The sequence below is a fragment of the Manis pentadactyla genome, chromosome 11, assembly GCF_030020395.1.
Source record: "Manis pentadactyla isolate mManPen7 chromosome 11, mManPen7.hap1, whole genome shotgun sequence".
NCBI lineage: Eukaryota > Metazoa > Chordata > Mammalia > Pholidota > Manidae > Manis > Manis pentadactyla.
In genome coordinates, this window is record NC_080029.1 from 36,462,452 (window position 1) to 36,487,635 (window position 25,184).

General features: G+C 56.3%; 1 protein-coding gene across 9 annotated transcripts in view; it reads right to left on the reverse strand.

Annotated features, from left to right (window-relative positions):
* Positions 1-4,451: 4,451 nt before the first annotated feature.
* Positions 4,452-25,184, reverse strand: part of PLEKHG3 (pleckstrin homology and RhoGEF domain containing G3) — a 63,418-nt gene continuing 42,685 nt past the window's right edge. For 3 of the 9 annotated variants that reach the window (XM_036906059.2, XM_057488380.1, XM_036906058.2), the window contains exons 2-18: positions 19,121-19,507; positions 17,964-18,061; positions 16,690-16,759; positions 16,325-16,371; positions 16,066-16,216; positions 15,842-15,973; positions 15,402-15,584; positions 15,120-15,212; positions 14,802-14,888; positions 14,513-14,546; positions 14,072-14,170; positions 11,434-11,472; positions 10,981-11,003; positions 10,140-10,487; positions 9,527-9,640; positions 6,326-7,715; positions 4,452-5,835 (exon numbers count right to left, since the gene is read on the reverse strand). In XM_036906059.2, the coding sequence (XP_036761954.2) occupies positions 5,105-5,835; positions 6,326-7,715; positions 9,527-9,640; positions 10,140-10,487; positions 10,981-11,003; positions 11,434-11,472; positions 14,072-14,170; positions 14,513-14,546; positions 14,802-14,888; positions 15,120-15,212; positions 15,402-15,584; positions 15,842-15,973; positions 16,066-16,216; positions 16,325-16,371; positions 16,690-16,759; positions 17,964-18,061; positions 19,121-19,468 (3,987 nt within the window). In that variant the 5' untranslated portion in view covers positions 19,469-19,507 and the 3' untranslated portion in view covers positions 4,452-5,104. Of the gene's footprint in view, positions 5,836-6,325; positions 7,716-9,526; positions 9,641-10,139; positions 10,488-10,980; positions 11,004-11,433; positions 11,473-14,071; positions 14,171-14,512; positions 14,547-14,801; positions 14,889-15,119; positions 15,213-15,401; positions 15,585-15,841; positions 15,974-16,065; positions 16,217-16,324; positions 16,372-16,689; positions 16,760-17,963; positions 18,062-19,120; positions 19,508-23,825; positions 24,177-25,184 lie in introns of those variants that run through there. The other 6 variants (XM_057488378.1, XM_036906055.2, XM_036906057.2 and 3 more) reach the window with 6 other exon arrangements.

Consider the following 25,184-nt stretch of genomic DNA (forward strand, 5'->3'; position numbering starts at 1 on the left):
CCTCTCTGGGGCCTGTGTGGGGTCAGGTGGTGGGCACCGCGGGGTGTCAGGAAGTGCAGGGAGCACCCCTCTTGGCCCTGACCTTGGCCACGGCCTGGCCCTCCTCCCACCTGCCACCTGGGCCAGCCGCTGCCTGCTGCCCGCCTGCTCCAAGGCACCAGGCCCGCGGCCCACACTGCACCGCATTAGCTGCCTTTGCCCGCCGCCTGCCTCTGCGCCCTCTACCACCACGCAGCTCTGGCTCCTCACTGAGGGCGAGTGCCAGGACAGGGAGAGGCTCCCAGCTAGGCCAGGACCCTCAGCCTCTGAGCTGGGGGGCAGGAAAAGGTTTTCCGAGGCACACACCCACCTCTCCCCATTCCCTGCTCCTGGGCTGAGGGCACGCCAGCCCCCCAAGCCCCATAAAAACTGAGGAAGGAGGCTAATGAGGTTCCTCAGATGCTGCCTACTCCCAAAGCAAGTCTTGCTTGGGTCACCTCCCACTTGGCCACAGCCAGGGACAGGGGACGGAAAGAAGACACCGGAAATGCCTGACCTGCCCTTTAAGGGCATGAGGAAGGGGCCTTCAGGTAGGAACATGGGGCCTAGCTCTGGGCAAGGGGCTGCTGGGGATTAAGGGGACTCAGTGGGCCTCCCCCACTGGGCTTCCTCAGAACTGGGACTGTTGACTCAGGGGCCACCACATCCCTTTCTCCCTCCTCCTATCAAAAAGAATAGGGGGGGCACACCGAGGTCCGTGGGTCCTAAGTACAGGGGACGTCCTGCAGCCTCCTGCACCCTTAGCCACCACCACAGGGTAGAAGGGAGGATCAGTAAGCTGTCAAGCTGCTCCTCTTTGAGAACTACAGCGAGAGCTGAGGGCTGAGACCTGAAGGAGGTAGATAGGTCTTGACACTGCCTAAGGCTTGACCTCTCCACTCTGGGACCCTCACCAACTCCCAGTAGCAACCAAGCCAGCAATACCCACCTCAGACCCAGGGCCCCTTCGGGAGACAGCACAGGTCCCCACATACAAGACAGACACCCTAACACTTGGAGTAAAGCATCCTACAACTAAATGCCCAGTGGGTCCTGTCTGCAGCGGGTACCATCTGAGGGGACTGGCGGACTGACAGCCAGAGCGGCAAACATGGCCACACCTGGGTATTACCACCCAGCCATGCAACACAAGCCCCGGATGGCTGGGACAGACGCTGGGGCCCGAGCTGAGGCAGCATGGCTCCTCTTTCTCCTGAAGGTCCTGGGCTTAGTGGGTGGGGCAGCACATGGGTGCAAAGATCCCCACACATCTAGCCCCCCTTCCCTGAGCACAGTCCAAAAAGGCCCTGCACAGCATATCCCCAGGGATACTGTGCCCCATGGCGCTGAGGTCGGACTTCTAGGCGGAAGAGGGCGCTCATTCCAACAGGGATTTTATCAGCCACTCTGGGAGCAATACAGCTCCAGCCCAGCATCCAACTGGGTCAGGTCCAAAAAAGGGGTCAGGTTGGAGGCAGCAGGCATTTCCCCTTGGGGAGACCAAAAAGGTCCCTAGGGCCTAAGGCTGCTGTTTCTATCACCTTCCCCATGGGAAGGAGCCTTAGATACCCCAAGATGTTTCCTCTGAAAGTGGGTGAGACTCAGGTAGAAACCACAGGGGCAGGCATCCCAGGAGCCCTCGGTGCAGGAACAGCTCAGAGACCAACACTACCATGTCAAGGTGAAGCCAACTTCAGCAGACTAGAACCTGACTTCCCCCATCACAGAGTCCCAACTCTATAGCCAGGGTCTTCATTTGGCCTCTGCATCTAACCCTGCAGCCCTCTTTGCATCCACAGGGAACCTAGCATATACCATTCACCAGCCTCTTTCTACACCTGGGGAAACCACGGCAGGAGGCAGTGAGGTAGCTACACTCCCCTAGCAATAAAGAAGGCCCCAGTGCACCTGAGCACATCCCGCTCCAGGGCATATGGCACGCTCCTTGCTGAAGAGCAGATGGCAAGAGCCTCCTTCAAGTGTTTCCCTGGGCCAGTCTCTAGGAGTGAAGGGCCACCCTCTCCCTTCCCTGTGTGCCGGAGTAGCACTTCTTAAGTGGGGAGTTTCCAGCAACTCCACAGTCCCAGGAATGAAAGGGCCCCAAGGAGCTAGGATTTCACCACCACCTCAGGACTCCCAGACTGGGCCAGGGTGGCCCCCTGCATGTGATCCACCACCGATTACCAGCTCCCCAAACATCCCTCCCGTGTCACACAGGCCCCAAGACACTTGACTGAAACTGCAGACGCTCAGCTTTGGGAAAATTTGTGCCATGTGGGAGCTAAGCTCCTGGTGCCCTGGGGCAAGGGTTTTTTTCTCCTTACATTTTCTACTTTGCAGACTTTTCTTTTGACAGTTTTCCCAAACTAGGTTGACACAGCTCCAGTCCACACCAGCATACAGGCTTCCTGCCCAGGGCGGTTTAGAGGAAGTACCTTCTGGACATGGTCACGCGGTCCTCCTCTCCTTCAGCTCCTGGCCTCAACTGGCTGAGGTGGGCACGGAGGGTCCTCAGGCTTCCCTCCCCCTGCCAGCACTCAAAACAGGAGGCCTGTGTAAGGCTGTGTCCCCATACCACTCCCCCTATCAGAGGGCAACTAGGGTCCCTGAGGCTGGTCCTGCATCTCCCTCCTCCCTTTAGTGGTGGGGGGGCAGAGACCCAAGAGACCACATGGCTTGGTCCCTTGGACAAGCAAGCTCAGGGAGGACGCCAGTGAGAAGGCAGCTGCAGAGGACTGCGAGCCTGCTGGGCACAGGCCATGCAATCTGGGGAAGGCCCTGGGGCCAGCAGGCCTTGTCCTCCACCTGCTCAAATGTGCTTCCACTAACCAGAGGAAACCCATTTACTAGTTTTTCTAATAAATCAGTAACACTCCTTATTTCTCTGTTTCTCATTTGACTAGTTTCCCTTTGAACCGACCGAGGAGTACTAGTTGCATGAGTGAAGAGGGATCTGTGTCCACAGGCCCACCAGGGAGACCAGGAGACATGCAGACCCTCTGGCTGTCCCCGGGAGTCTCATGCTGGCACCCAGGTCTTGTGCCCCACCTGAGACCCTGAGGAAAGCTTGCTCATTCACGCCTTCAACCATCTTGGGGGCCTTTCCCCAGAGAGCTCAGAACAGAAATCTCAGCCCCCACTGGACATCAGAATCACCAGAAACCCCATGGCTGGGATTCAACCTGAGGGCGGTTCCATCTGATCCGGGTGGATGGTTTGCAGGCATCACCATTTTTCAAAAGGCTCTGCTGATGATTTTAATAGGCAGCCAGTGAGAACCACTGAGCTGAACCAAGGTTCTCAGACATACCTAGATGGTTGTATAAGCATGACCTGAGGAAGATGTTCACAACTTCCCAGGCCTTGCCCCTGGAAGAGTCTGAGTCAGGAAGTTCAAGAAGCAGTGACTCATCCATCTCCTTCAATTTATAGAAGAAAAAGTAGGAGTTTAGGTGACCCAGGTAGTTAATGGCAGGGCTGGGACGAGAACCCAGGTCTCCTGACTCACTCCACTCCATCTATGATGGCTGAGCATCATAACCTGAAACTTGGCGGGTAGGAGCCAGCTCTCTCCTCAGCGACTGTGGGAGTAGCCACAGAACATTCAGGGCAGCTGGCAGAACATGGGCAGATCTGCCCCGTCCACCTGTGCCCAGGAGGCCTCCACCCACTTCCAATCCTCCTTTGACCTCATTAGGCTCAGCACACCCCTCTTCAAGTTGAGTCCATCCTCCTGGGCCACAAGACTCAGGCACTGACCCAGCAGACTTGGGGGAACACTTAGATGTTCCTGCAGGCCCACTCCTCCCAGACCCCACTACGAGAAACAGGATGAACCCAAGTTGGTCTGCCAGAAAGGGCAGAAAACCCAGAAAAAGGCATTCCTCGCACTTTTGACTCAAAGACACTTTTGAGAATGGGGTGAAAACTAAGGACCCATCCCAGAAAAAATGAACTTGTACGCTTCACCCAATATTACAAACCACTGTAGACATTTCTAGGCTCTAAGTTTAGAATCCTTGCTTCCTAGGATGCCTCCTGGAAACTTGGGAGGGAGAGAATAAAAGGCACCAGACACTGGAAACTTCTGCCCATTGTAAAAATATTCCACTCAGTGCCCCCTTTTCAGTCCAACTTTGGCCGTTAAGGAAAAGTGTTAAAGGCTGGTATGAACGCCTGCCTCCCCAGATGGGAAGTCAGGCTGTGGACAGAGAAGCCCATGGGAGCAGAGCAGCAGAGAACAAGTTCCCCCTGCACCCCTCCTGCCCCAGCCTCCCTGACAAGCACCCTGTGCCTTATGCATTGTGAGGATGGATAATGGATATGTGAACATGGAAGCCAATAACCCCCATGTCCCACCTCCCCTAACACATTCCTGGCCATGATCAACTCTCCCCACCCCAGCCAGACCCAGGAAGGAGGACACACACAGGTCAGTGGGTCAGAGTGGTTATTGCACCATTGGCAAATAATGAAATGTGTATACATTAGCGACAACCACAGGGTCAGCAAGGCAACCCACAGAAGTACCTGAACTGAGTCCATTACATTCTTCAAGGGAGGGGAAATCAACAGAACACACACTCGCGTGCACACACAAACATACCACAGAACAGAAAGCAATAAATTATGGGTCTCACTCCTGCCTGCATCCTAAGAGGCACAAAGAGCAAAGCCTCCCCAGCCACCTGCCCACAGCTCCTCTGGATGCGCTGTGGCCAACCAATGCTGTGGCCGACCAATGCTGGAGGCCTGAGCAGGGGCTGGCTCTCGCTGGGAGGAAGTGAGCTTAAATATTCGGCTTCTGACCAGAGAGGAACTATATACAAGGGAAGTAGTCACACTGGCCTCAGAGGGAAGGGGGGCTCGCCTGGGCCTGTGGAAAGTTGCTGTGAGCCTGCGGGAGCACCGGCTCATGCACAGCAGGTGAAGACACTTGCAAGTACACCAGAGCTTCTTCCAGGGGGACAGCCTACTGCGGGCTCCGGGTGGGGCTCGAATGCACAGGATGAGCCCAGGCTTGTTAACAAGTAGGCCAGGGTTCCTCCCCCACCCCAGCACAGCCTCCTTCCCCCAGTCCTCAGAGTCACCCTACAGAGTTCAAGGCCTGGAATTTCTCCCTCAGGTTTTTCACTCTGCCCTGCTGGCTTGGGTCCACAGGGTCCTTGGGACCGTCTTCCTTCGACCGATAATCTGCAGGCTCCTGGAAATCCTGGCCCTGCCCCACCACGGCTGCTGCTGAGTTCAGTACCTGCCTGCTACCCTCCTCCAGGCTGGCGGCAGGGCCAGGCAGGGGCCCCTTCTCCATGACAATCACACGCCGACTGTTCTCCAGGGGGAAGTCCGCAGTGACGTACAGGGCCTCCTCTCCATCAGGCTGACTTTGGCGCAACCCCCCAGGGGGCTGGGGCTGGGGGGCCTCTGGGCCTGCCCGGCCCCTCTTTGTGTTGAGGCTGAAGCAGCGGCCCACCCTGCCAGACACAGCTGGCTCCACGATGTTGTCCGGCACAGAGCGGCTCCTGTTGACTGGTGGGCCACGGGGCCGGCTACCCTCTGCCTGGAACACCTCATCATGCGAGGTGTACTTGGAGCAGAGCTCACGAACGTCTGGCCAGTTGAAGGTCTCGGTGTCAAGTGGGCTGAGGGGGCTTCGAGTAGACGGCCGGACCCCGGGCAAGGTGGTGCTTGGGCTGGTAGCAGAAGGGCTGAAGGAGAAACGCTGTGGCAACACGTCCTGGGCAGAGCAGGGCTTGGGCGGGCTGTGCTCCTGGGCTGTCATCTGCTCATAGCTGAGGGACAGCACCAGCTTTCTCTTACCTGTGAGGAGAGAGCCAGCTGCCTGAAACCACTGGGCAGAGTGGGTAAGGGGAGGGGCTGGGGAGTTGCAGGGAGGAGGAAGTGAGGTCCCTCAACTGCCTTCAACTCGCTCTCCAGACAAGGCTCCTTACTGGGGTGTAGGGTGTGACAGAAGAGAAACCTTACCACTTATAGCCTCTTTATCAAAGGGAAATGGGAATATGAGGAAAAGGAGGTAGACAAGGGGTCAGGAGCCAAAGTAAGAGATAAGCACTTCTGCTGTCCTGGAGAAGAGGGGGCCCGTGGCACTTTCCCCACCGGTGTCTGCTCCATGGGGAGGGCAAATGGGGAGGGCTGGCAGTGAGGGTCATTCCCCATCAGACCAGCCACCAGGCGCACCTCGGCCCTTGGTGTGCGGTCCAGCCCCTTTCCCTGGCAGGGGCTCATCAGGAGCTTCGCCCTAGGAGCCTCCCCAGTCTCGTGGGAAGGGCCCACTCCCCCATCACTGTACCTCTGCTGCCTGGTGCTGCTCCGGCCTCCTCCTGCAGGTGGGGAATAGCGGGAGCTTTTTCCCACTGCACTGGTGGCCTGGCTGCCACCGACTTGTTCTTGATCCGGAGGCTATACTGACGGGCCAACTGGTAGACCTTGTTCTTGACTCGCTCGCTCACATGACTGTCCATCACATGGGAAAGCTGCACAATTCGAGGGTGCAGTGGGGCCACCAGCTCTCCCTGGGCACTACTGTTCAGCTCCTTCACCAGCTCCTTCAGCTCCCGGGCCAGGTGGGCAGGGCTGGGCCTCTTGATGGGGGAGGCACTCTCTGGGGAGGCAGCGGCCGACTCCTCGGTGATGGCCCCCAGCTCGTGCTCCTCCAGGATGAAGAGCGGCTCATGCAGGTCAAAGCCGTTGGCTTGGCCCTGAGCTGGCCCCTTCTGAGGGCTCCCCGCAGGAGACTCCATTCCCTCCCAGATCTTCACAATTTCTGAAGATGGACGGAACTCAGCATCTGTGATAGGAGCTGGTTCCCTAGCGCCCACCTGCCCTGGTCCTGGAAGATCAAACAGGGCCCAGGAGGCTGGCCGGGAGCCAACCTGTCTCTTCTGCCCCGGCGGAGCCATTGGCCCTGGGTCTGGCCTGGGAAGACTGTTGAATCTGGAGACCGAGTTTCTCACCAGCCCTTTGGGGATGTAGGAGAGGCTCTCCCGGCGCCGGATGCTAAAGCCTGCATCGTGGTTCTCTGCATTTTCATAGTAGCTCTTAATTTTGTCTAGCAACAGCCGGTCTCGAGTGGAGAGAGTCGATTCCTTCTTGCAGGAAGATCTGTCAGGCTCCGCCGGGCAGCCTGGGCTTGGTGGCTCTGTCCCATTGACAGAAGGGCCACTCTCTATGGCCACCCCAACACTGATGTCCACTTCGTGGGGGAGCTGAGAGCTGAGAGAATCTGTGGTGCTGCCACACCGGGCTGAGCTCTTTTCGCTGCCCTCCAGGCTGAGCACACTGCTGCTCCGGCTGGTCAGCCGTGGGGTCCCAAAGCCACTAGACTTGCCGTCCTCCAGTGCCAGGCTGCTCCGCCGAGAAAAACTGCTGACGAATCGCTCAGCAATGACACTGGCCTGGTCCAGCACAGAGGGTGGCAGGAGACTCTCAGGCTCCTGGGCACCCATGTCCTCCTCTTCCTCCTCCTCACTGCTCAGGGCCTTAAGGTCTTCGGTGTTCTCAGCCACAACAAAGTCCACCAGGTCACCTGGGTGGTCCAGCCCCAATAGCCCCTGGTGGGTGTCAAGCTGTGATTCCAGGACTTCTGGAGACTCTGTGTCTGAGGGTATTTCCTCGGTGCTGGGATCTTCCACAGCAGCAAACACCTCTTGCTCCGCCTCAGGCTCAGGGTCTGGTTCAACCTGGGACAGTACAGAGAGTTCATATGAGCCAAAAACCTCCCTCATGAGACCCAGGGAACGAAGAGACAGTGAGGCCTGCTCACAGCCTGGCAAGAGGGGCTGCAGGTCAGGGCTGAAGGCCATCAGAATGAGCGTGACTCAAGAGTGGGGCAAAGGCCGGCCTTAGGTTCAGCAATGTAATCATGTCCCTTAGTCATCCTGCAGCATGAGGACTTGCTCATGTCCTCAAACCCAAGGAAAAATTCTAAGAATGTAGGTGAATAGAGTGGTGGCACCTCTCGGTGGCAGCCTGCCTGGGAGCTACAGGGACAAGGTGAAAACCTACAACAGAGTGCCAGGTCAGAGCACCAGGACTCCCCTGTCCGATGGTGAGCTAGCTCCCTAAAGCCTGAGAGGCTCCCCACATGGGGACTGTTCTGGGTTCAAAGCCAGGCCTGAGCACCATGAGAGGCCACTCCAACTTCCCTGAGGGGCCAGGGCCTCCCATCTGGATCAGGGTCCAGAGGGCAGCAGGACCATGTCCAGGAATCCTGTCAGAGGGCAAGCCTGCATATGCCTAGCAGATGGGCAAGGACGGAAACACATCTGAGAACTCCCTCTTGATCACCGTGCAGGTCCTTCGAACCATAAAACCAGCCAGCACAGGCAAGCTTTCCAGAGGGGTCTTTAGGAAGAAGATAAGAGCAAACACTACATTCTGGGGAACCAGGTCTGATTCCTACTGTTCTAGTCCAGAAGGTGCAAAGCAGGATCCATACCCTAGCCCTGCACTGTCCAACATGTATCTGCCGGCCATACATGGTTTCTGAGCATCTGAAATGTGGCTAGTCCAAACTGAGAACATTTATAAGGATAAAATACACACCAGATTATAAAAACTTCATACAAAAAGAGCAAATATCTCATTAATAGCTTATTATACTGACTACATATTGAAACAGTGTGTTGTTTCATGTTGAAACATTCCATGTTCAACATTATATGTTGAAATAATAGTTTGGATGTACTCGGTCAAATAATTTTTAATTCAACTACTAGAAAATTTAAAATTACATATGTGGCTGGCATTCTATTATCACTGGACAGCACCATTTGGGACTCTTAGCCAATGGCATGCAGTTTCTGAGTCTCGTCCTGGTATGAGGCCCACCTCAGGGGACCAGGCCTCATGAACTTCTCCTTCCGACTTTGGGAAAACAAAAGACTCTGTTCCACACAACCCACAGACTGCACAGTGCGCCGGAAAGAGGCCTGTAGGTTTCTGGGCCACAGACCCACGTCTGATCTCAGCTCTATTCCTCAAAAGCTACCCAATGTCAGACACATCACTCAACCTCTCTGAGCCTCTTTCTCAGTGGAACTGCTGCAGGGAATAGAAGAAATAAAACATCAGACATGTAGATTGGGTGTCCTGTAGATACCAATCCCCTACCCCTTCGCCCAGCTGGGTGCAGGAGTATTTAAATGTCTACCATGCTGGCAGGGGCAAGGGCCTTATGCCCCATATAAGGAGGCTTGGCCTAGGAGACCTAAAATCTGGTCATTTCTAGTACCTGTGCCCCTTGACAAGGGAAGGCCTCTAAAGGAAGGGGCACCTTTTTCTAATTTATAGAAAGAGGCTGTCTGCTCACCCAGCCATGTGCCCTCAAGCCAGACAGGCTTCCTGAGCAATGAGAGACTTGGGGAATAGAGAATCTCCGTCCCCATGGGCCTGACCAGAGAGCACATGCCTGACTACCTGGCCTGCAGACCTGGAGATCTGGGCACCAGTCACCTCTTCACTATCCCCTTTCTGCCTGCTGGCCACTCACCTCTGGCAGGGAAGAGATGGACTCAAAGCTCATGCGCTTCTCAGCAGAGGCTGGAGACCGGCCACTAGGCCTTCTGCAGCTCCTGGGGTCTTCAGACTCCCTGCGACCCTTCCCCTGAAGCAAGCAGAGGCTGACATCAGCTCCCAGGACAGTTGGGAACTGGTCCCTTCTACATCCCAACATGGGCAGCACCTCCTGAGCCCCAAGGGGGCTGGGCTGCGTTGAGAGCCAGCCTTGGACCCGAGCCCCAGAGTCAACCTAAACTGCCAGGTCTGGGCACGCAGAAATGCAGCTAGGCGTGTGGCCTCAGCAAAACCCAACCAGCCTGCCCCTCCCTCCCAACCCCACTGTGCTGGCTTCTCCCCTCCCCCACCGTACCCACCCCCTCGGTCATGCTCACTGGGCAGTGTATTAGTTAGTGCCCCGTCCTGGAACACCCGCATGCCAGGGGCCCACCAGGGCACGACAGCCAGTGAAGGGTTAGGAAGTGCTGATGGCAGGAGTAGAGGAACAAGGACAGATGGGTGGGAAGGGCAGAAGAGGGGACTCTCGGATGGGCATGCACTTGCCAGGGAACATGCAGCAAGGAGGGGAGATCAAAGAGACACCTCACCATAGCACCCCGGGAGAAAAGTAAAGCGTTGGCCCGATAGTGCCAGCAGTGGAGGGCAGCCAGCAGGGAGCTGGCGAAGTCGGCTACCTGCTCCGCCACCGCCAGGCTCTCCTCCTCCTCCTCCTCCTCCTCTGAGCCTGGAGGCTCCGGCCCAGCCCCCTTCTCGTTGCCTTCATGCCTTGCCAGGTCCTCCAGAGAGACCTGAAAGGCCTCCTCCACCACCTCCTCTTCCTCCTCCTCCTCCTCCTCTTCCTGTTCCTGCAGGGCGGCCCCTTCAGCCTCCGGCTGCAGGTCCCGAGTACGGGGAGGCTGCCCAAAGTCCAGGAGAGTGCCGGCACTGCCCGCATGCTGTTCACAGCACAAGAAACCCTCATGACCAGCCTCTGGGCAACCCCTTCCTCCTGCCAGTGGCTGGGGTGGGCAGGCTTTACATAGAGAAAGCCACGTCTAGGCAACCAACACAACCCCTGGTTTCCACCAGGGTCCAGGGATAACGGAGTTCTCAAGGTGGGACACTGGGACCCGGGACAGCTGGGGCTGGGGCCTGGTCAGGGGCTCAAGATCCAGAGAAGCCTTCCTTCCCCAGAGAGAGGGGAAGATGAGATAGGATCCAGGCTGGGCAGGCCACCACTAGGGTGCTGTTCCAGGAAAAGAGTACAGAAGGGTCCCCAGGGAAGGGCCATGGCTTTTCATCTGTGGCCCTCATGACGGAGCCCAGGGCACACAGGTGCTTCCTATGTATTTGTTGAATGAATGAAGACCTGAGAGCTAAGGGCCAGGGGCTAGCCAGGCAGTCCCCCCCACCTCCATCCAGCCAGTCCCCTCTGCCCACTGGCCTTACCTTCATTCCTGCTGCTCTGGCTGCTGCCACCACCACCACCGGGTCCCAGCACATGGGCGAGGGGGAGGGGAGATTGGTAAGCAGGAGAAGAGCCTCTTTGCAGAGGCAGGAGCCCCCTGGGGAAGGTCTCACTGGGGGCACTGACTCCCAGAGCCCTCGTCCAGTCTCCTGGGCTTCCAAAGGCATGACTAACAGAACAGAGGCCCAGGGGACACAAGGCAGCACAGATCTGTGTGTGTCTCTTGCTTCTGCTATCACCTGAGCACAGGGTGCAAGCAGTGGGGGGTGCAGGCCAGGCCCCCTCCCCAGACAGCAAGGGGTGAGGCCCATGCCCAGTGAGGGACAGAGGCAGCATCCCCTCAGCAATGACCTAACCACCCCGTAAGGTGGTCACCTGCGTCACCTGCCGACCTGCCCTGAGTGAGGGAATCACTGTCTGACCCTCACACTCACCTTTCTCGCTGAGCTGCCTCAGCAGGTGTCGGGCCGGCTCTGAGGAAGAAAGCAGATGGACAGCGTCAGCGCAGGCTGGCAAACAGCCAAACCCCATGCTCACAGTGCCACCGGCCCACCACCAGTTCAAAGTCCAGTTCGGCTTGGCCGCCAGCAGCTCTAGGGACTGAGGAAGGCTGCCTGCACACCCACCCCATGGGGAAGCAGGGCCCAGGCCACCGCCACGGCGCCCTGGGGACCTCCCTGTGCCACCAGCCCCAAGGAGTGGCACTGGCCACAATCCCCACATTAGTGCCCCTCACCCAGGGCCCTCGAGTCTGGAGCCAAAGCCCCACTCTGCCTACTTCAGACCAACCAGCCATGTTTGTGGAGGTCCCCAGCTCCACCTCAAGCCCCACCCTCCCCACAAAGCACATCAGCCTATTAGCTCCATGCAAGGCCAAGCTGCTCCTAGCACCCCGGCTGGAGAGCAGAGGTCACACCCCACTTTCTACAGCCTGTAAGGTCTGGTGCCATGAAGCCTTGCTGCCTGCTAGGGAGTGTTGTCTGGCTGTACAGGGGCTGAGCAGGCTCTGGGGATAGGATACAAACACGTCCATCAGGCTGATGGTGTCACCACCTGAGACAGGTAGTCAGGGATATGAGGATATGTGTGAAGGTCCCTCTCTATGGAGCCCTGGCCTGAACCCATGCTATCCTTGCCTCACTGGCTTCCAGGAGTACCCTCGCTATAAGCTCAAGCCAGAAGGAAAGTCCACCACGGTCTGAGCTGCTCCTGAGTGGCGAAGCATATCAAAGAATTTTCTGCTCAGATAGACACACACATACTATCTGTACAATATAATTAAACATCTAATTGTTTTTAAAGTGAGAAATATAAAACTACCCTTTCATTCAAACTTAAATAAGTGACAAATAATGACAAGAGCACCTTACTTGTCCACAGGGCATACTTATCGGCCCATCTCAGCTCTCTGGAAGCAGGCAGCAGCAGCCAGGAGGCCGTAGGTCGTAGATGCCTGAGGGCAGGCACTAAGGGGCCTGCACAGGGCCCACGACCTCCCTCTCAGCGACCTGGTGGCCTGCTTTTACACACACTCTCCCAAGCCTGACTGACTGACTTTTAACAGCTCCAAGGAGAAGGGCTACTACAGGAAGCCTGCTAAGACAGATGAGAACGAACACTCGTCAGCATAAAAATGGACAAACCACCTCAGATGTGGGCTGTCTGTATGGCCACCCACAGCCACCTTCCTCAGGGGCGCTGGAGAACCTAGCAGTTCACACTTCCTGGTGACACTGCCACACTGACCCCAGAAAGGGCAAAGTTCAACTGTGGGCAGCACCCTCTCTCTTTTAAAGTTCTCCAGAGTACGGAGCACATCTTAGGAAGATGACTGTTCACAATGGTTAAAACTAAAACATAAAACATGCTAAGAAAACCCAACTCTTAGTGTTTACAGGCTAAAATCTTGGCTGAAACTTTAGCTCCTAAACAGCTCACTTATTTCCTGAGTGCCTTGGTCGCTGCAGTTTCAATGCTGACGTGACGGCAGGTCACCACCACCACCATCACTTACCCAACACTTCCATGTGCCAGAAGCTCCCAATCCAAAGCTATGGCAAGGAGGAACATTAGGGAGACAGGAAGAAAAGAAAGGGAAACAAAGAGAGCCAGAGATTGGAAGTAACGCCCCAACTTGGAGTGTTTAACATATGGCACCGTAAAACTTTTGCAACCACAGCAAGTTTGCCTAGGTTTCATGATCCATCAGGAGCCATACCGAACAGACACACAAAAGCTTTCCAGCAACTGCTCAGCTCCATCCTCTCGCCCACACAGCTGCCCAGGGGACGCCCAGCCTGTGGCCCATCCCAGCCTGGTCCACCGTGGACAGCTACACAAAGGCGCTGCTTCCACTCACTCCCAAATCTTTCTCTCTGGGGGGGTCTCTAAGTTCTCACCCCAACTCCCACCTCGTGTACAAGTCTGGCAAGTACCTGCTGAAGCCAATGTGTCCCTGGGCCTCGGACTGAAGGCAGAGTATAAGAGACACAAATCACATAGACTCATCACCACACGAGCTAAGAATAAAAGCAAGGCTCTCCCTTTTTCAGTAGATGATTCATTCCAAGAAATCCAAGTACAAGGCAGCAAAACCAGTCATGGAAGGAAACCCAGGAGAGGAAAATGGAACTTTTTCCCGAGACCCAAAGTAAATATTTCCTGTCTGGATTTGGTGCCACTTGAAGTCTAATGCGTTTTCCCCACGTCCTGCCTCTACTCTGCTCCAGAACGCGCCTGGGGACCATCCATGATGTCCAAGCATTATTCCCAAGTGGCAAGGAGAGAGGTTTCGATCACAAGAGTGCCAAGGCCTGAGTGAACAAGCATTCTAGGACCTTGGATAAGGAGAACTGCCCCACCCTGGTGGGCAAGAAGGGCCCGAAGGTGCCTGGCGGAGGGCAGCGCAAGCACAGAGAAGAGATGTTTGTTCACACAAGCCTGCCGACTGCCCTCCTGCCCTTTCTCGGGTGTTCTGGGGAGGGGACACTCTGACCCACATGCTGCTGCACAGTCCCTCTGCCTGCCCAAAGGTCCCGGGAAGGGGCCTCTCTGCCCACACTGCCCCCGTACCAGACTGCCGACGTCCCTGGTGCACGTGGGCGGACACCTCGTCCTGGGAGGACCAAGCCTTCTTCATGCGCTCTGGGCTATAGCGGTACCGACTGGGATCTGCCCCCGAGAGAGAGACAATCAGGCCTTCGGGATGCCATCAGCCCAGGCCCAGACTCTGCTCGAACCTACCACGCCTCGGCCGCCCACCCCCATCCCACGGGCCAGAAGCCTCCAGGGCTCCCTCCTCTTTCCTCTGTGAGCATCAGTCACTGAAAGTCTGGCCCATCAGCAGTACTGTACCCCTAGTCTTCCAAGAGACCCAAGTCCCTTGACAAGAAGAAGCCTCCCAGTCCTCCCTGACCCCTGGAATATAAGGATCAGGCAAAGCTTCCCCAGGATGCAGCCTGTCCTAGACATGTGCACAATCAAAGACAAAGCAGGCAAAAAGGGTACACTCACAATAGGAGTCCATTTCCAAGATGGCTTCCTTGGCCTGGACGGGAGGAAAACCCACACATGACTGCCACGCTAGGTGCTGTGCCTCTGCCAGCCCGCCCAGTCACTCCGCTGCACTGGAACACCCCAAGGCGCTGTGCTGAGGCCGCGGCATCTGCTGAGCTGGCCCCCGCTGTCCAGTGGTGCCCACACCCAGGAGGTAAGGCCCCAGAGGAGTCCGGAGCTGGCTCTGAGGGACACCCCCTTCCACACCCCATCACACGCGGCGGGGTGGGGAGTCCCGGGAACTTGCCTTCTGGGGGATGGTGGTGTGGTGGTTCTCCAGGATGAGCCGCTTGATGTGGTGAGTCCAGCTCCGTTTCTCCTCCACTGTTTTGGCCTGGGAAGACCCAAGGGAGAGGGAGAGTTATCCCAGGGCTACAGCCATCTGGTGCAGGCCACGCTCCGCTGAGGGGGCAGAGAGGGAACGAGGGCCTAGGCTGGGGCTTGCGTGAGGTTACCATGACTTTTCAGCACAAGCCTGAGAGGTGCCCACATGCTCCCTTCCTTCCAGAGGGAGACCAAGGCAGGTGCGGGGTGAGCAGAGGAGGCTGGGTCCTCAGCCCCTCACCTGGATGTTGTACTGCTGCTTGCCATGCTTGTAGTGGGTGACGGTGAAGCACAGGGAGTCTCTGGTGCTCTCGATCAGCATCAGGGAGGAGCACTGGGGCAGAGGGGGTGCGGTCAGCATGGGGGCGCTGCCGGGCTGACGGTCTGGGCAGGCAGGGACAGGAGTCTGGGAAGGATGGAGCTGCACCCAGTGACTCCGGGCCCAGGGAGGACGGCAAGGGGAGGAGCCCAGACCATTGGAAAGGTGGGAAGCAGGCAGAGGAGAGCACAGTGGCCTCGTTACCGGGATGTGATCCTTGCAGACAAAGTGATCGCCCCGCTTCTTGGTGATGAGCAGCGCTTTGTCAAAGAGGAAGAAGGTCCTTTCGTTGCGTACTCGGTGCACACGGAATGTGCCCTCCAGGACGAGCTCCCCATAGGTGGTCAGGTCTGGTCCCTTCCAGTTGATAAGCAGTGACTGAATCTCCTGCAGCACAGAAGCCCCGACCCGAGGTCAGATTGCTCACCATCGCACCAGGGACCTCACGGGGCCCTAGGAGGCTCCTGTACACCCAGCCACCACCTGGGTCCCCCAAAGACATGCTGCCACAAGTGACCCCACAGAAGCCTGTCCCATGCAGACACCACCCCTCAGCTCACCTTAGCAGGGCAGCAACATTCCCTCCCCCCAGCCCCAAAGACCACCCCTGCATGTCGTCCCTCCAGTGACCAGCCCCATAGCACCTGGAGCCGGACTGCATGCTCATGCCTCCTCTTCATGTCATTGATGTACCAGGCCACACAGGTCATGGTGTCAATGGCATCCTCCACCACCTCAAAGCCATCCTCTTCTTCATCAAAATATTTGGCAATTTCCTGTGCAGGACACAGGGGCTCAGGCAGCCAGGACTCAAGGGCCCTGCCCCTCCCCCAGTCCCGCCATATACTCTGGAGGAGCTGGGGGTTACCTGGAGCAGCAGGTGGTACTTGAGGATGCGCTGGACTGGCTTCAGCAGGTAGGAGCCCAAGGGCAGCGAGTGCTTCAGCAGCTCCTGCCGGTCCCGGAAGAACTTGGCCTGCTGCTTGTCTCGCATGCACTCTGTCAGGGCCGCCACTGAGCTGGGAGTTGGGGAAGGGGCCATCACTGCCTGGGAAGGCCTGGGTGGGGAGGCGGGGTGCTCCAGATTCCAAATAGTTCAGCCTCCCTTCTGCACCCCAACTACTCACTTGGGGTAATTGTTGCAATACTGGGTGTAGATATCAAACTCTTGGCTCTAAGGAGACACCAAAAATAGTGACTGCAGGGAGAATACCATTTGACTGTAAATCTGGGTGTACCAAAGCCATGCCCCTGGCCTCCAGAGCATCCTCTGCTCCCCTTCCCCAAGTGCCTGCAGATCTTTGTACCCATCTGTTTAGTACATCCCACCCAGCAGCACCTGCTCCAGAACACCCTGCCCACTTGAGGGAGGGTACTCGGCACTCCACTCGCAGAGGGGCCCCCAGGTCTCAGGCGTCCTCGTAGGCTGGGTTCCTGTCCCTCTGAGCCCCCAGCAAGGTGGGGCAAGAGGCAAGAACCCAGCCCTTCTTACCCGTTCCACAAAGCAGCTGGCCACAGCCACGGGGTCACTATTGCAGCTGTCCAGGTCTCTGAGTAGCTGACTGGGTGAGGGGAAAGTGATCGTGAGACCCTGGACAGCTCACAGCCTGCACAGCTACCAACTCGACCCTCCCCAACCACCAGTGCCACACAGCCAGCCCTGGCGTCATGCCAGAGTCACAGCTCCCACCCTCACAACAAGCTCTGCCCAGGGTAGCAACCACAGAAAGTACTCAGCTCCCCTGCAAAGACGGGGAGCAAAGGAGACCCATGTGCTCAGCAAGAGAGAAAGGAGACCTGGGTACCCACCTCAGGAGGGACACAGCTCCTCTGCAGGCAGGAGTCAAATACACAAAAGCAGAGATTAAAAGGGGAAGGAGAGAAAGAGGGACCCGCAAAGGAACCTAGCCCCCAGCTCAGAAGGAGGCAAGAAAGGGAGAAAGCATAGGTCTGGCATCCCTGGTTCTTACTCAGAAGAGGGTGCAATAGGACCCATAAAACGGTGCTCCCTGCCTCTTCCTCATGTGCTCTTCTTGCTTCCCAACCGCCCCCAGTCTGGCCTGTCTCCCTGCACCTGCCCTCCCAGTCTTCTCCAGCTTGCACAGCAGGTAGTCCCTCTGCCCATCTTCAGGAGCCTGGGGCGAGGTTCCTCCTGTCCTATCAACATGGCGCCCTCAAGCTCTGCCCCTTACGAACAGTCCCCTTACCCTGGGGAGTCTGTGGGCCCAGGTGGCACCCTCCAGATTCTCAAGGAGCCCCCTCTGCCCTGAAGCAGCCCCTCGTCAGGCCTTGCTCAGCCTCCCCCATCTCATCTGGCCTGTGCATTCCCCTAATGGGCCGGATCACCCCCAGGAAGTCCTCACTCCCCATGGGACCAGTGGAAAGACAGAGAAGAGCTGAAGAGATGTGCAAGTGGAGGACAAAGATGAAAGGAACAAAGGGCCCAAAAAGGGACAGAGGGAAGAGCATCCCATGTAAAGGTCCACTCTCCCGAGGGGGCACTAGCCCACACTGGACCCAATATGCACATGGCCACACGATTTCCCCACCTGACAGGAAGCACGTCAGCCCACAGCACACAGGCACACGCCCTCTACGCTGCAGCGAGCTAACTGTAACACTGTGCAGGGATGGACCACAGTTGCCACCCTGGGACGTCAGGGTCTAGGGCTGCATGTCACAGCATCCTAGGGACATCCACACTCTTCCTGAAGCCCCAAGATAGGGCCCCACAGGCAGAGCACGGTTCTCCACGCCATTCCATACCTGTTCAGTGCATAAATGCTTTCTATGTTCCCAAAAAGGGCGCTGACTTGTTCTGGCTTCAGCAGCCCAGGTGTGTCAATGATCTTCAAGAGATAGTCCTGCGTGGAGAGAGGTGTCAGAGTCCACCACCCCAGCACCATCCTGCCCTGCACTGCCTCCTGAGCCACATGTCATTTCTGTAGTACATGTTATGTGATTTCACAGAATCACCTACTGTACTGGGTTGGTTTGCCCCCAAAATTAATATCCCTTTGGAACCTCAGAATGTGACCTTAATTGGAAATGGTTTCTTCGTAGAAGTAATTAGTTAAGGATCCCAAGATGATATACTGGATTTAAGGTGGACCCTACATCCAGTGACTGGTGTCCTCATAAAAAGAGAAAGTGGCAATGTAAAGGTAGAGGCAGAGATTGGAGTCACACACTACAGGCCAAGGAACACCAAGGATTGCCAGCAACCACCTGAAGCCATAGGCGAGGCATGGAATGCACTCTCCCTCAGAGCTTCCAGAAGGATCCAATCCTGTCAACACCTTGATTTCTGACTTCTGGCCTCCTAAACTGAGACAATAAATTTCTGCATCTTCGGCCTTGCAGTTTGTAGTTTATTTGTTAGGGTGACCCCAGGAAACAAATACACCTCCTTCTACTGCGGGCAGAAGACTTCCTCAGAAGCAGCCACATAGCCACCTTCTCCTGTGCCCTGCAGTGTGAAATGGTTCACCTTAATGGCCCTGTGAGGTGGAACCTGAGGCTCAGGGAGTTGGGCAGGTGTTGGAGATCCACACAGCCAGGTACAGAGCAGAGATGTGGGCTCAGATGGCAGCATCCAGTGCCAGTTTATTCACTGAGCTCAGTCTCCACTGAGCAGGGGAGCTCCTCCCCATCCCGATCCACGTGCCTACTCCCTGAGGAAGTGCGTAGTTCTGTGGCCCAAGCTACCATTTGACCCAGTCACCAAGCAGTGTGTGCAGTAATGGCCTCCCCACGACTCCGTGGAAAGCAGATCTTCCAGACAAACATGTCCAGAGAACCTTCCTTCCAGGGGTAGGTGTAGGTTTATGTGAGAGAGCGAGGCCACCCGAAGCCAGCCATGCAGGAGATGTGCAGACCCCTCCCAACCTCAGCTCTGAAGCCCCCTTGATGGCGGGCCTCACCTCCACAATGCTGCGAAGGTCCTGCACGTACATACGCTCGGTCTCCACGATTTCCCGCACCACGCGGCCCAGGTAGCTGAGCTTATGCGCAGGCGCGGCCGCAGCCCGGTTGTTGAATGGGGACAGGGGCCCCTTCATGTTCAGCCAGCCGCTGGAGTTGTTATTGCTGTTGGAAGGGTGCCGGCTGCGCGGACAGCCTGCCCCGTTCTGGGCTGAAGCCTCGGAACCACTGGGCTCCTCCATGGCACCGCGGCTGTCACGGGAGGAGCCCGACGAGGAGGTGGTGGAGGTCAGGCTTGGGGGACGCTCCTGGCTGCCATCGTGGCGGAGGGAGGCAGAGACAGGCATCCTGGCATCGCTGCCGGGCGAGGACACTCCCGGGAGATTCTGGCAGGGCAGACCAAGAGTCAAACCTCCAATTCCTCACAGTAACAGAAAGTAAAAAGGTGGTTGCCTGGGGCTGGGGGTGCAGGAATGGGAACTTAGTGTTTAATGGGTACAGTTTCAGTTTTGCAAGATTTTGCAATAAAAATTCTGTGGATGGATGTGGTGAGGGATGCAATCCAATGTGAATGTACTTAATGCCACTGACCCACACTTAAAAATGGTTAAAATGTAAATTTTGTTACATGCATTTTACCACAATTTTAAAAACAACTCTGAATCCCGAGGATGTCCCTTCCCTCAAGGACTTTTGAGCATCTACAAGGATGCCGAAGTAACATTCCTTCCTGACTCCAACAGCCCCATCTCCATCTTTCCCATGGTGGAGAAAAGGTGGCTCACATTTGGGGACAGGAAATGTTGACCACATCCAGGGTGAAAAAAGGCCCCAGAAACACAGAGAGGACATCTCTGCCAGAGCAGTGGTCAGGGGTGCCTTCTGCTGGAATCCCAAGCCCAGGTCCACCACTCTGGCAAAGTACTTGGACCTCTCAGAGAGCCTCAGCTCCTCACCACCTACCCAGGGGGTATGTCCTCGGGGATGCAGCTCCCTACTGCACGAACAGCTCTGAGCACGGGGCCTGGCATAGGGCAAGGGCTCCAGAAACCATCAAAACAGTAATGATAATGATAGTTACCAAAAAAACATGTCCCAAGTACCCACCTGCTGGGGCCTGTGCTGGGGTCACCAGACAAGCACAGATAAAGATCTGGCTCTTAGAATTAAAGACAACATGCATGCCAGAAGATAAGATTCTCCCCAGGACTGCAAAATCTCGGGTATGAGTGGCTTCACCATAAACCTGAAACCTTCTGCATAGTGACCCGGAAGGCAGAGGAGACGGTGCAAGGCCTGAGCCCACATTATGCCCTGCCCCCACGCCCAATCACCTGGTGCAGGTCCCTGACTCACCCCAGCTCCCAGGATACAGGAAATTCCCCAGGGTTGAGCCACCAGTGAGTCTCCCTAAGCTCCCCTCAGCACAGCAAGCAGGAAGCCGCTCCCAAGGGCAGGAAACACAGCCTCTGGTGGACTTTATTCCCTGAGCAGATGGTGCAGCTCATAGGTAGGCCTTCCTGGAGCAGCAAGCTGGGAGAGGGGCTGTGGCCTTTGGGAAGGACAGGGGCACTCCTCTGCCACCCCAGAGGACCAGAGCTCACCAACACGACTTTCCAGAATGTACATTTGTTTTTCCACAGGAAATAGTTCCAGAACATTCCTTTCACCTCCACTGACCCAAAATCTTCTCCTCTAGTTCTAGGGCTCAGAGGCTACTAGACCACAGGCAAGAGCTATGAGAAGGATCTAGAAGGTGCCATCATCCTGGTAGCCTTGAATTTGCCCCCTAAGCTTCTGGGCCTCTGCCTCACCCTGGAACCAGTGTCCCTACCTGTGCCATCACCCCTCGGCTCTGGGTTGTGCAAATGCTCTCTCTGCCTGGACATTATTTCCTCCACATCCACCTCATGCCATACCACCCCCCAACCTGTATCCCTTACACCCAACCCTCTGGTCTCAGAAGTCACTAGCCCTCAGAAACCTCCCAGAACCAAACCTGGGGGCCCCCTCTGTGTAGTCTAGTAGCACCCCAGGGTTACCACCACTGTAGCACTCACTGTGTGAGACCCCCTGTCCTAGGCTGTAGGTGACCTAAGGGCAGGGGCCTTAAGGATGACCTGGCAAGTGGGTAATGTTGGTGAACAAATTGGTGCTTGTACCGAGCTGTAAGGCAGGAGCATCAAGACCACTTTACCATCCACACTAGCCCAGCAAGGACCCTCTCTTAAGCACAGCACTTTGTCACTACATGTCTCAGCTCAGGGTAGTGGTGGGAGGGTTCGGGAAGCCTACAAGAACCTCTCATTTTGCAGATGAGGAAAAAGGGGCAGCACTGGGGCCAGTCTGCGTTCTCCCTCCCTCCCAGGAGCAATGAAAGGAGAATTAAGTAACAAGAGCATCCTAGTGAAACTCGGCATCTCAGAGCAGACCTAGAGCCCCTTGGGAAATGCAACGTTGCTGCTTTCTCCTCCCTCCTCAAAAGAGCCTTTAAAATTAACCAGCTAGGCCTTTCTGCAGAACCAGCCAGGGGGGTAACACCATGTCATTTCAGCACAAAGAGAGACAAAGACCCAAACTCCACCCCAGCCCTTAGCCCCCAGCCCTGTGGGGGTCTGGTGGCCTTCCATGCACACTGCACCCCTCCCCACCCCCATCCATCAGTCCCAGCTGCAACAATGGGGCAGGGACTTACACCCTAAGACCTTTCCCAGATCAGAGCTGGGGACAATCAGCCCCTGTAGGGATGCAAAATGGAAAAGGCCCAAGTCCCAAATGGATTTCACAGCAGGCCAGGTCACAGCCTTAAAGGATTAGTCACAGTACCCCACCCCCACCCCACACACACTCTCAGGGACATTTACCTCTAAAGGGTCCTTCTGAGGGTCACTCTTTGGGGACCCCATTGCCATAGGGTAGCAACATATGCACACTTTGACCCCAGGAACCAAAGCATCTTTTCAACTCAGACAAATTTCCTCTGGTTGAACACAGCCATCTGCCTGCAAAGCAAGCTTACATTTTCAAAGTAGTGTTCATGCCCAAATCCTCCTGGGACTAAAACACCATGCAGCAGTCAACAGCTGAAATGTTCTAAGTGCTATAAAGGGGACAAGCCATTTATATCTTGTAACAACTCTATCTGGTAGGTATTACTATCATCCCCATTTTACAGATGCAGAAAATGAGGCCACAGAAGCAGCATGTGGTGGAGCCTAGATTTGAACTTGGGCACTTAGGCTCCAGTGTTCATGCTCCCCTGCCCCTGCCCACTGCCTTCCTGATGGACTCACACCAGTCAGAGCCACAAGCAAAGGATTAGTCACAACCCTGGATACTATGGCTTTCCTCCAGCAGAAACCAAAGGGGGCGTATTTTAAGATCAGGGCTTTTAACACAACACTTCATTTAGAACTGAGAGTTAAGATTCCTTATGGATACTTCTAGACCTGCTCCCATGTGACCTCTGGCCATTTACCCTCCTGTTGGAACGTGACACAATACAGATTCTAGGTCAAAGGATCACTGAAAAAGAGAAGAGAGAAAGCACGAGGCCACTGGGGTGAGACTGCACTTGCTCGGATGATGAGAGAAGCTGGGCAGTGCCCAGGGGGCCCCAGCTCACAGGATGGCTCTCCTGGGCAGGAGGATTCACAGGACAAGAAGACAAAGACCCAGCACTGGAGGCAGGAAGGGCAAATGGGGCAGTGCAAGCCAAGAAGGCAGGGCACTGACTGTCAGGAGGCACCATCTGACACTGCCAGAAAAGAGACATCACCCTCAACGTGCGTGCAGTCTGGCCCCCAAAGCCCGATGCCACCATTACTGTGTGCGTAGTTCAGACTCTCAGAGACCAGTGGGTACAATAACTGCCCACATGCCCCAAGCGGAGGCAACCTTTTCTTCCCCTCCACTAGGCGTCACCCTGTATTGTAAGGTTCACCCCAAAGCCAAAGTTAGAACTCAGGTCTTCAAATTCATCTGGGATGACACTGTCTTGGACCTAGAGAAGTGGGGACCTAGAGAAGGCGGTGACAGCAGACAGCAGCTAAACCCTCAAACCAGCTGCCCACACCCACCCTATCCTACCAAACCCAGAGCCCGGGTCCCTAAGTAACCCGGAACCATGACCTCTTCCACCTTTCCACATGAACCATTCCAGCCAATCATCAGTGAATCAGTCTTCCAGAAAACTTGGAATCTCAAGTCTCTGTGAGGCCCTCTGACAAGGTCCTGTAAGGCCTTTCTTTTTGATGGGCCTAAGAAGCTGCTCATACACCTTTGAGGGTCCAGGGGGCAGGAGAGGAAGGGAGATCATTTTCTTTTTCCTTAACTTTCTCTAAATTTAAACATAATCCGCACCCTCCCTCCACCCACAGCTCCTCATGTTACAGCGGCACCTCATGAGGACCCTCCATGAATGAGCCCAGGCAGAGAGGCAAGAGGCAGGCCGCCGCAGGCCCTGGAGTCCCAGCACTGCCACCTGGGGCCAAGGCCCACCTCCTTCTCCTCCCCGCAGTGCCTCAGCACCGTGCCCCATCTGACCTGCATCCCTGCCTCCAGTGGAGAAAAAAAAAAATAACACTGCCCCAAACCCACAACAGCCCCCATGTTCTGTCCTCAGGCCTCCTGTCACTGAGGCAGCAGGAAGGACCCATCCCCTGTCCACCAACGTCAGAAAGGTGATCCCCCAGGGGCACTCACCCGGAGCCTTCTGGAGAGCCTCTGCTTCCCTGGTCCTGGGGAGTCCCCAGGACTCAGCAACATTCCCTTCCGGCCCCCTCCACCGCCAGCAGGCTGAGGAGCAGGCAGGCGACGGGGAGGGGCACTTGTCGGGGACCCTCTATGTGGGCCAGAGCTCTGCAGACTCCACCAAAAACACACGGTGCCGAGGCTGGGACCAGGTGCGGAGGGGGCTGACGTCATCCTTCCACCTCCCGCTGTCTACCTCACCCCCGAGAAGCAGAAGCCTGACGCCACACCTGCATGGGAGGCAGGCAGCAAAGGAATGAGGGGCATCCCCCAAAGGCAACTGCTCCCAAGCCCACTGGCCCAGTGGGGAAAAGGGAGGGGTTCCCGGTACCTGCACACAGGCCAAGCCCTCCCTCAAGGATCCCAGACTGTGTAGCCGCCTCTCATCTCTCAACCACAAACACCTCCTAGACATTCCAAAGGCCAGCCAGACCAGGGCAACCCAACGGCCTGTCACCTTCCCCAGAACGCTCCCCCAACTCCACTGCCACCATCTCCTCAGAGAGGTCCCTGGGAGGAAGCAAAGGAAAAAAGCTGCAGCTTTTCCAGACAAAGAGGGCAGGAGCAATGTGACCTTCCACAGAGATCTCAAACTGCGATCCTGCACTCACTCAGCTGTGCGGTCACCTCAGCACAGCACGGCTCTGCCCGCTGCTCTGACCACCCACAGCAGGGGCCCAGTTCTAGCCGGTCTGCTCCTGCCGCTCCCACTCAGGCCCTTCTACGAGTGCTCACCTGGCCAGCAGAGGGTGGGCAGAGCTGAGTGAGGTCACATTAGTGACCCTTCACCACAACCCCCGAGACTTTCCTGAGGACAGAGAGGATCCTGAGAGGGTCTTTGCCCCTTTCCTGAGTAGCTTCCTCACTCTGCACCTCAGTGTCCCTACTCAAAGATGCAGGGGCCCTAAGCACCCTGAGGAAGGACAAGGAAAGGCTCCCCAGGAAGTGGCTGTGTTCAGTGGAGCCACGTGACAGTCAGAGAGGCTGTGCAAACAGTATGACCAGGGTTTCTGGGCCACCCAACCCCGGGCCAGCTGGTTCAAATTCATTTCTCTCATGAACTCACTTTCCCTTGTGAATTCATTTTCCCACCACCCAGGAAGAGCAGGGGACCAGCAAGTGAGGCTGGGTCTTCAAAGCAGGACTTCAGCTGCTGGGAAGGAAAAGGACTGTGGTTGCCAATGGAGCCCTCCCACCTGAATTCTGGAACTTTAGGCCTACAGACTAAAGTCCAGAAAACTCCCTTGACTGGGCCTTGGAAGGGAAGGAAAGCCCCTGGCATGTTGTTTCAGTGGGAGGACCACTCATCCA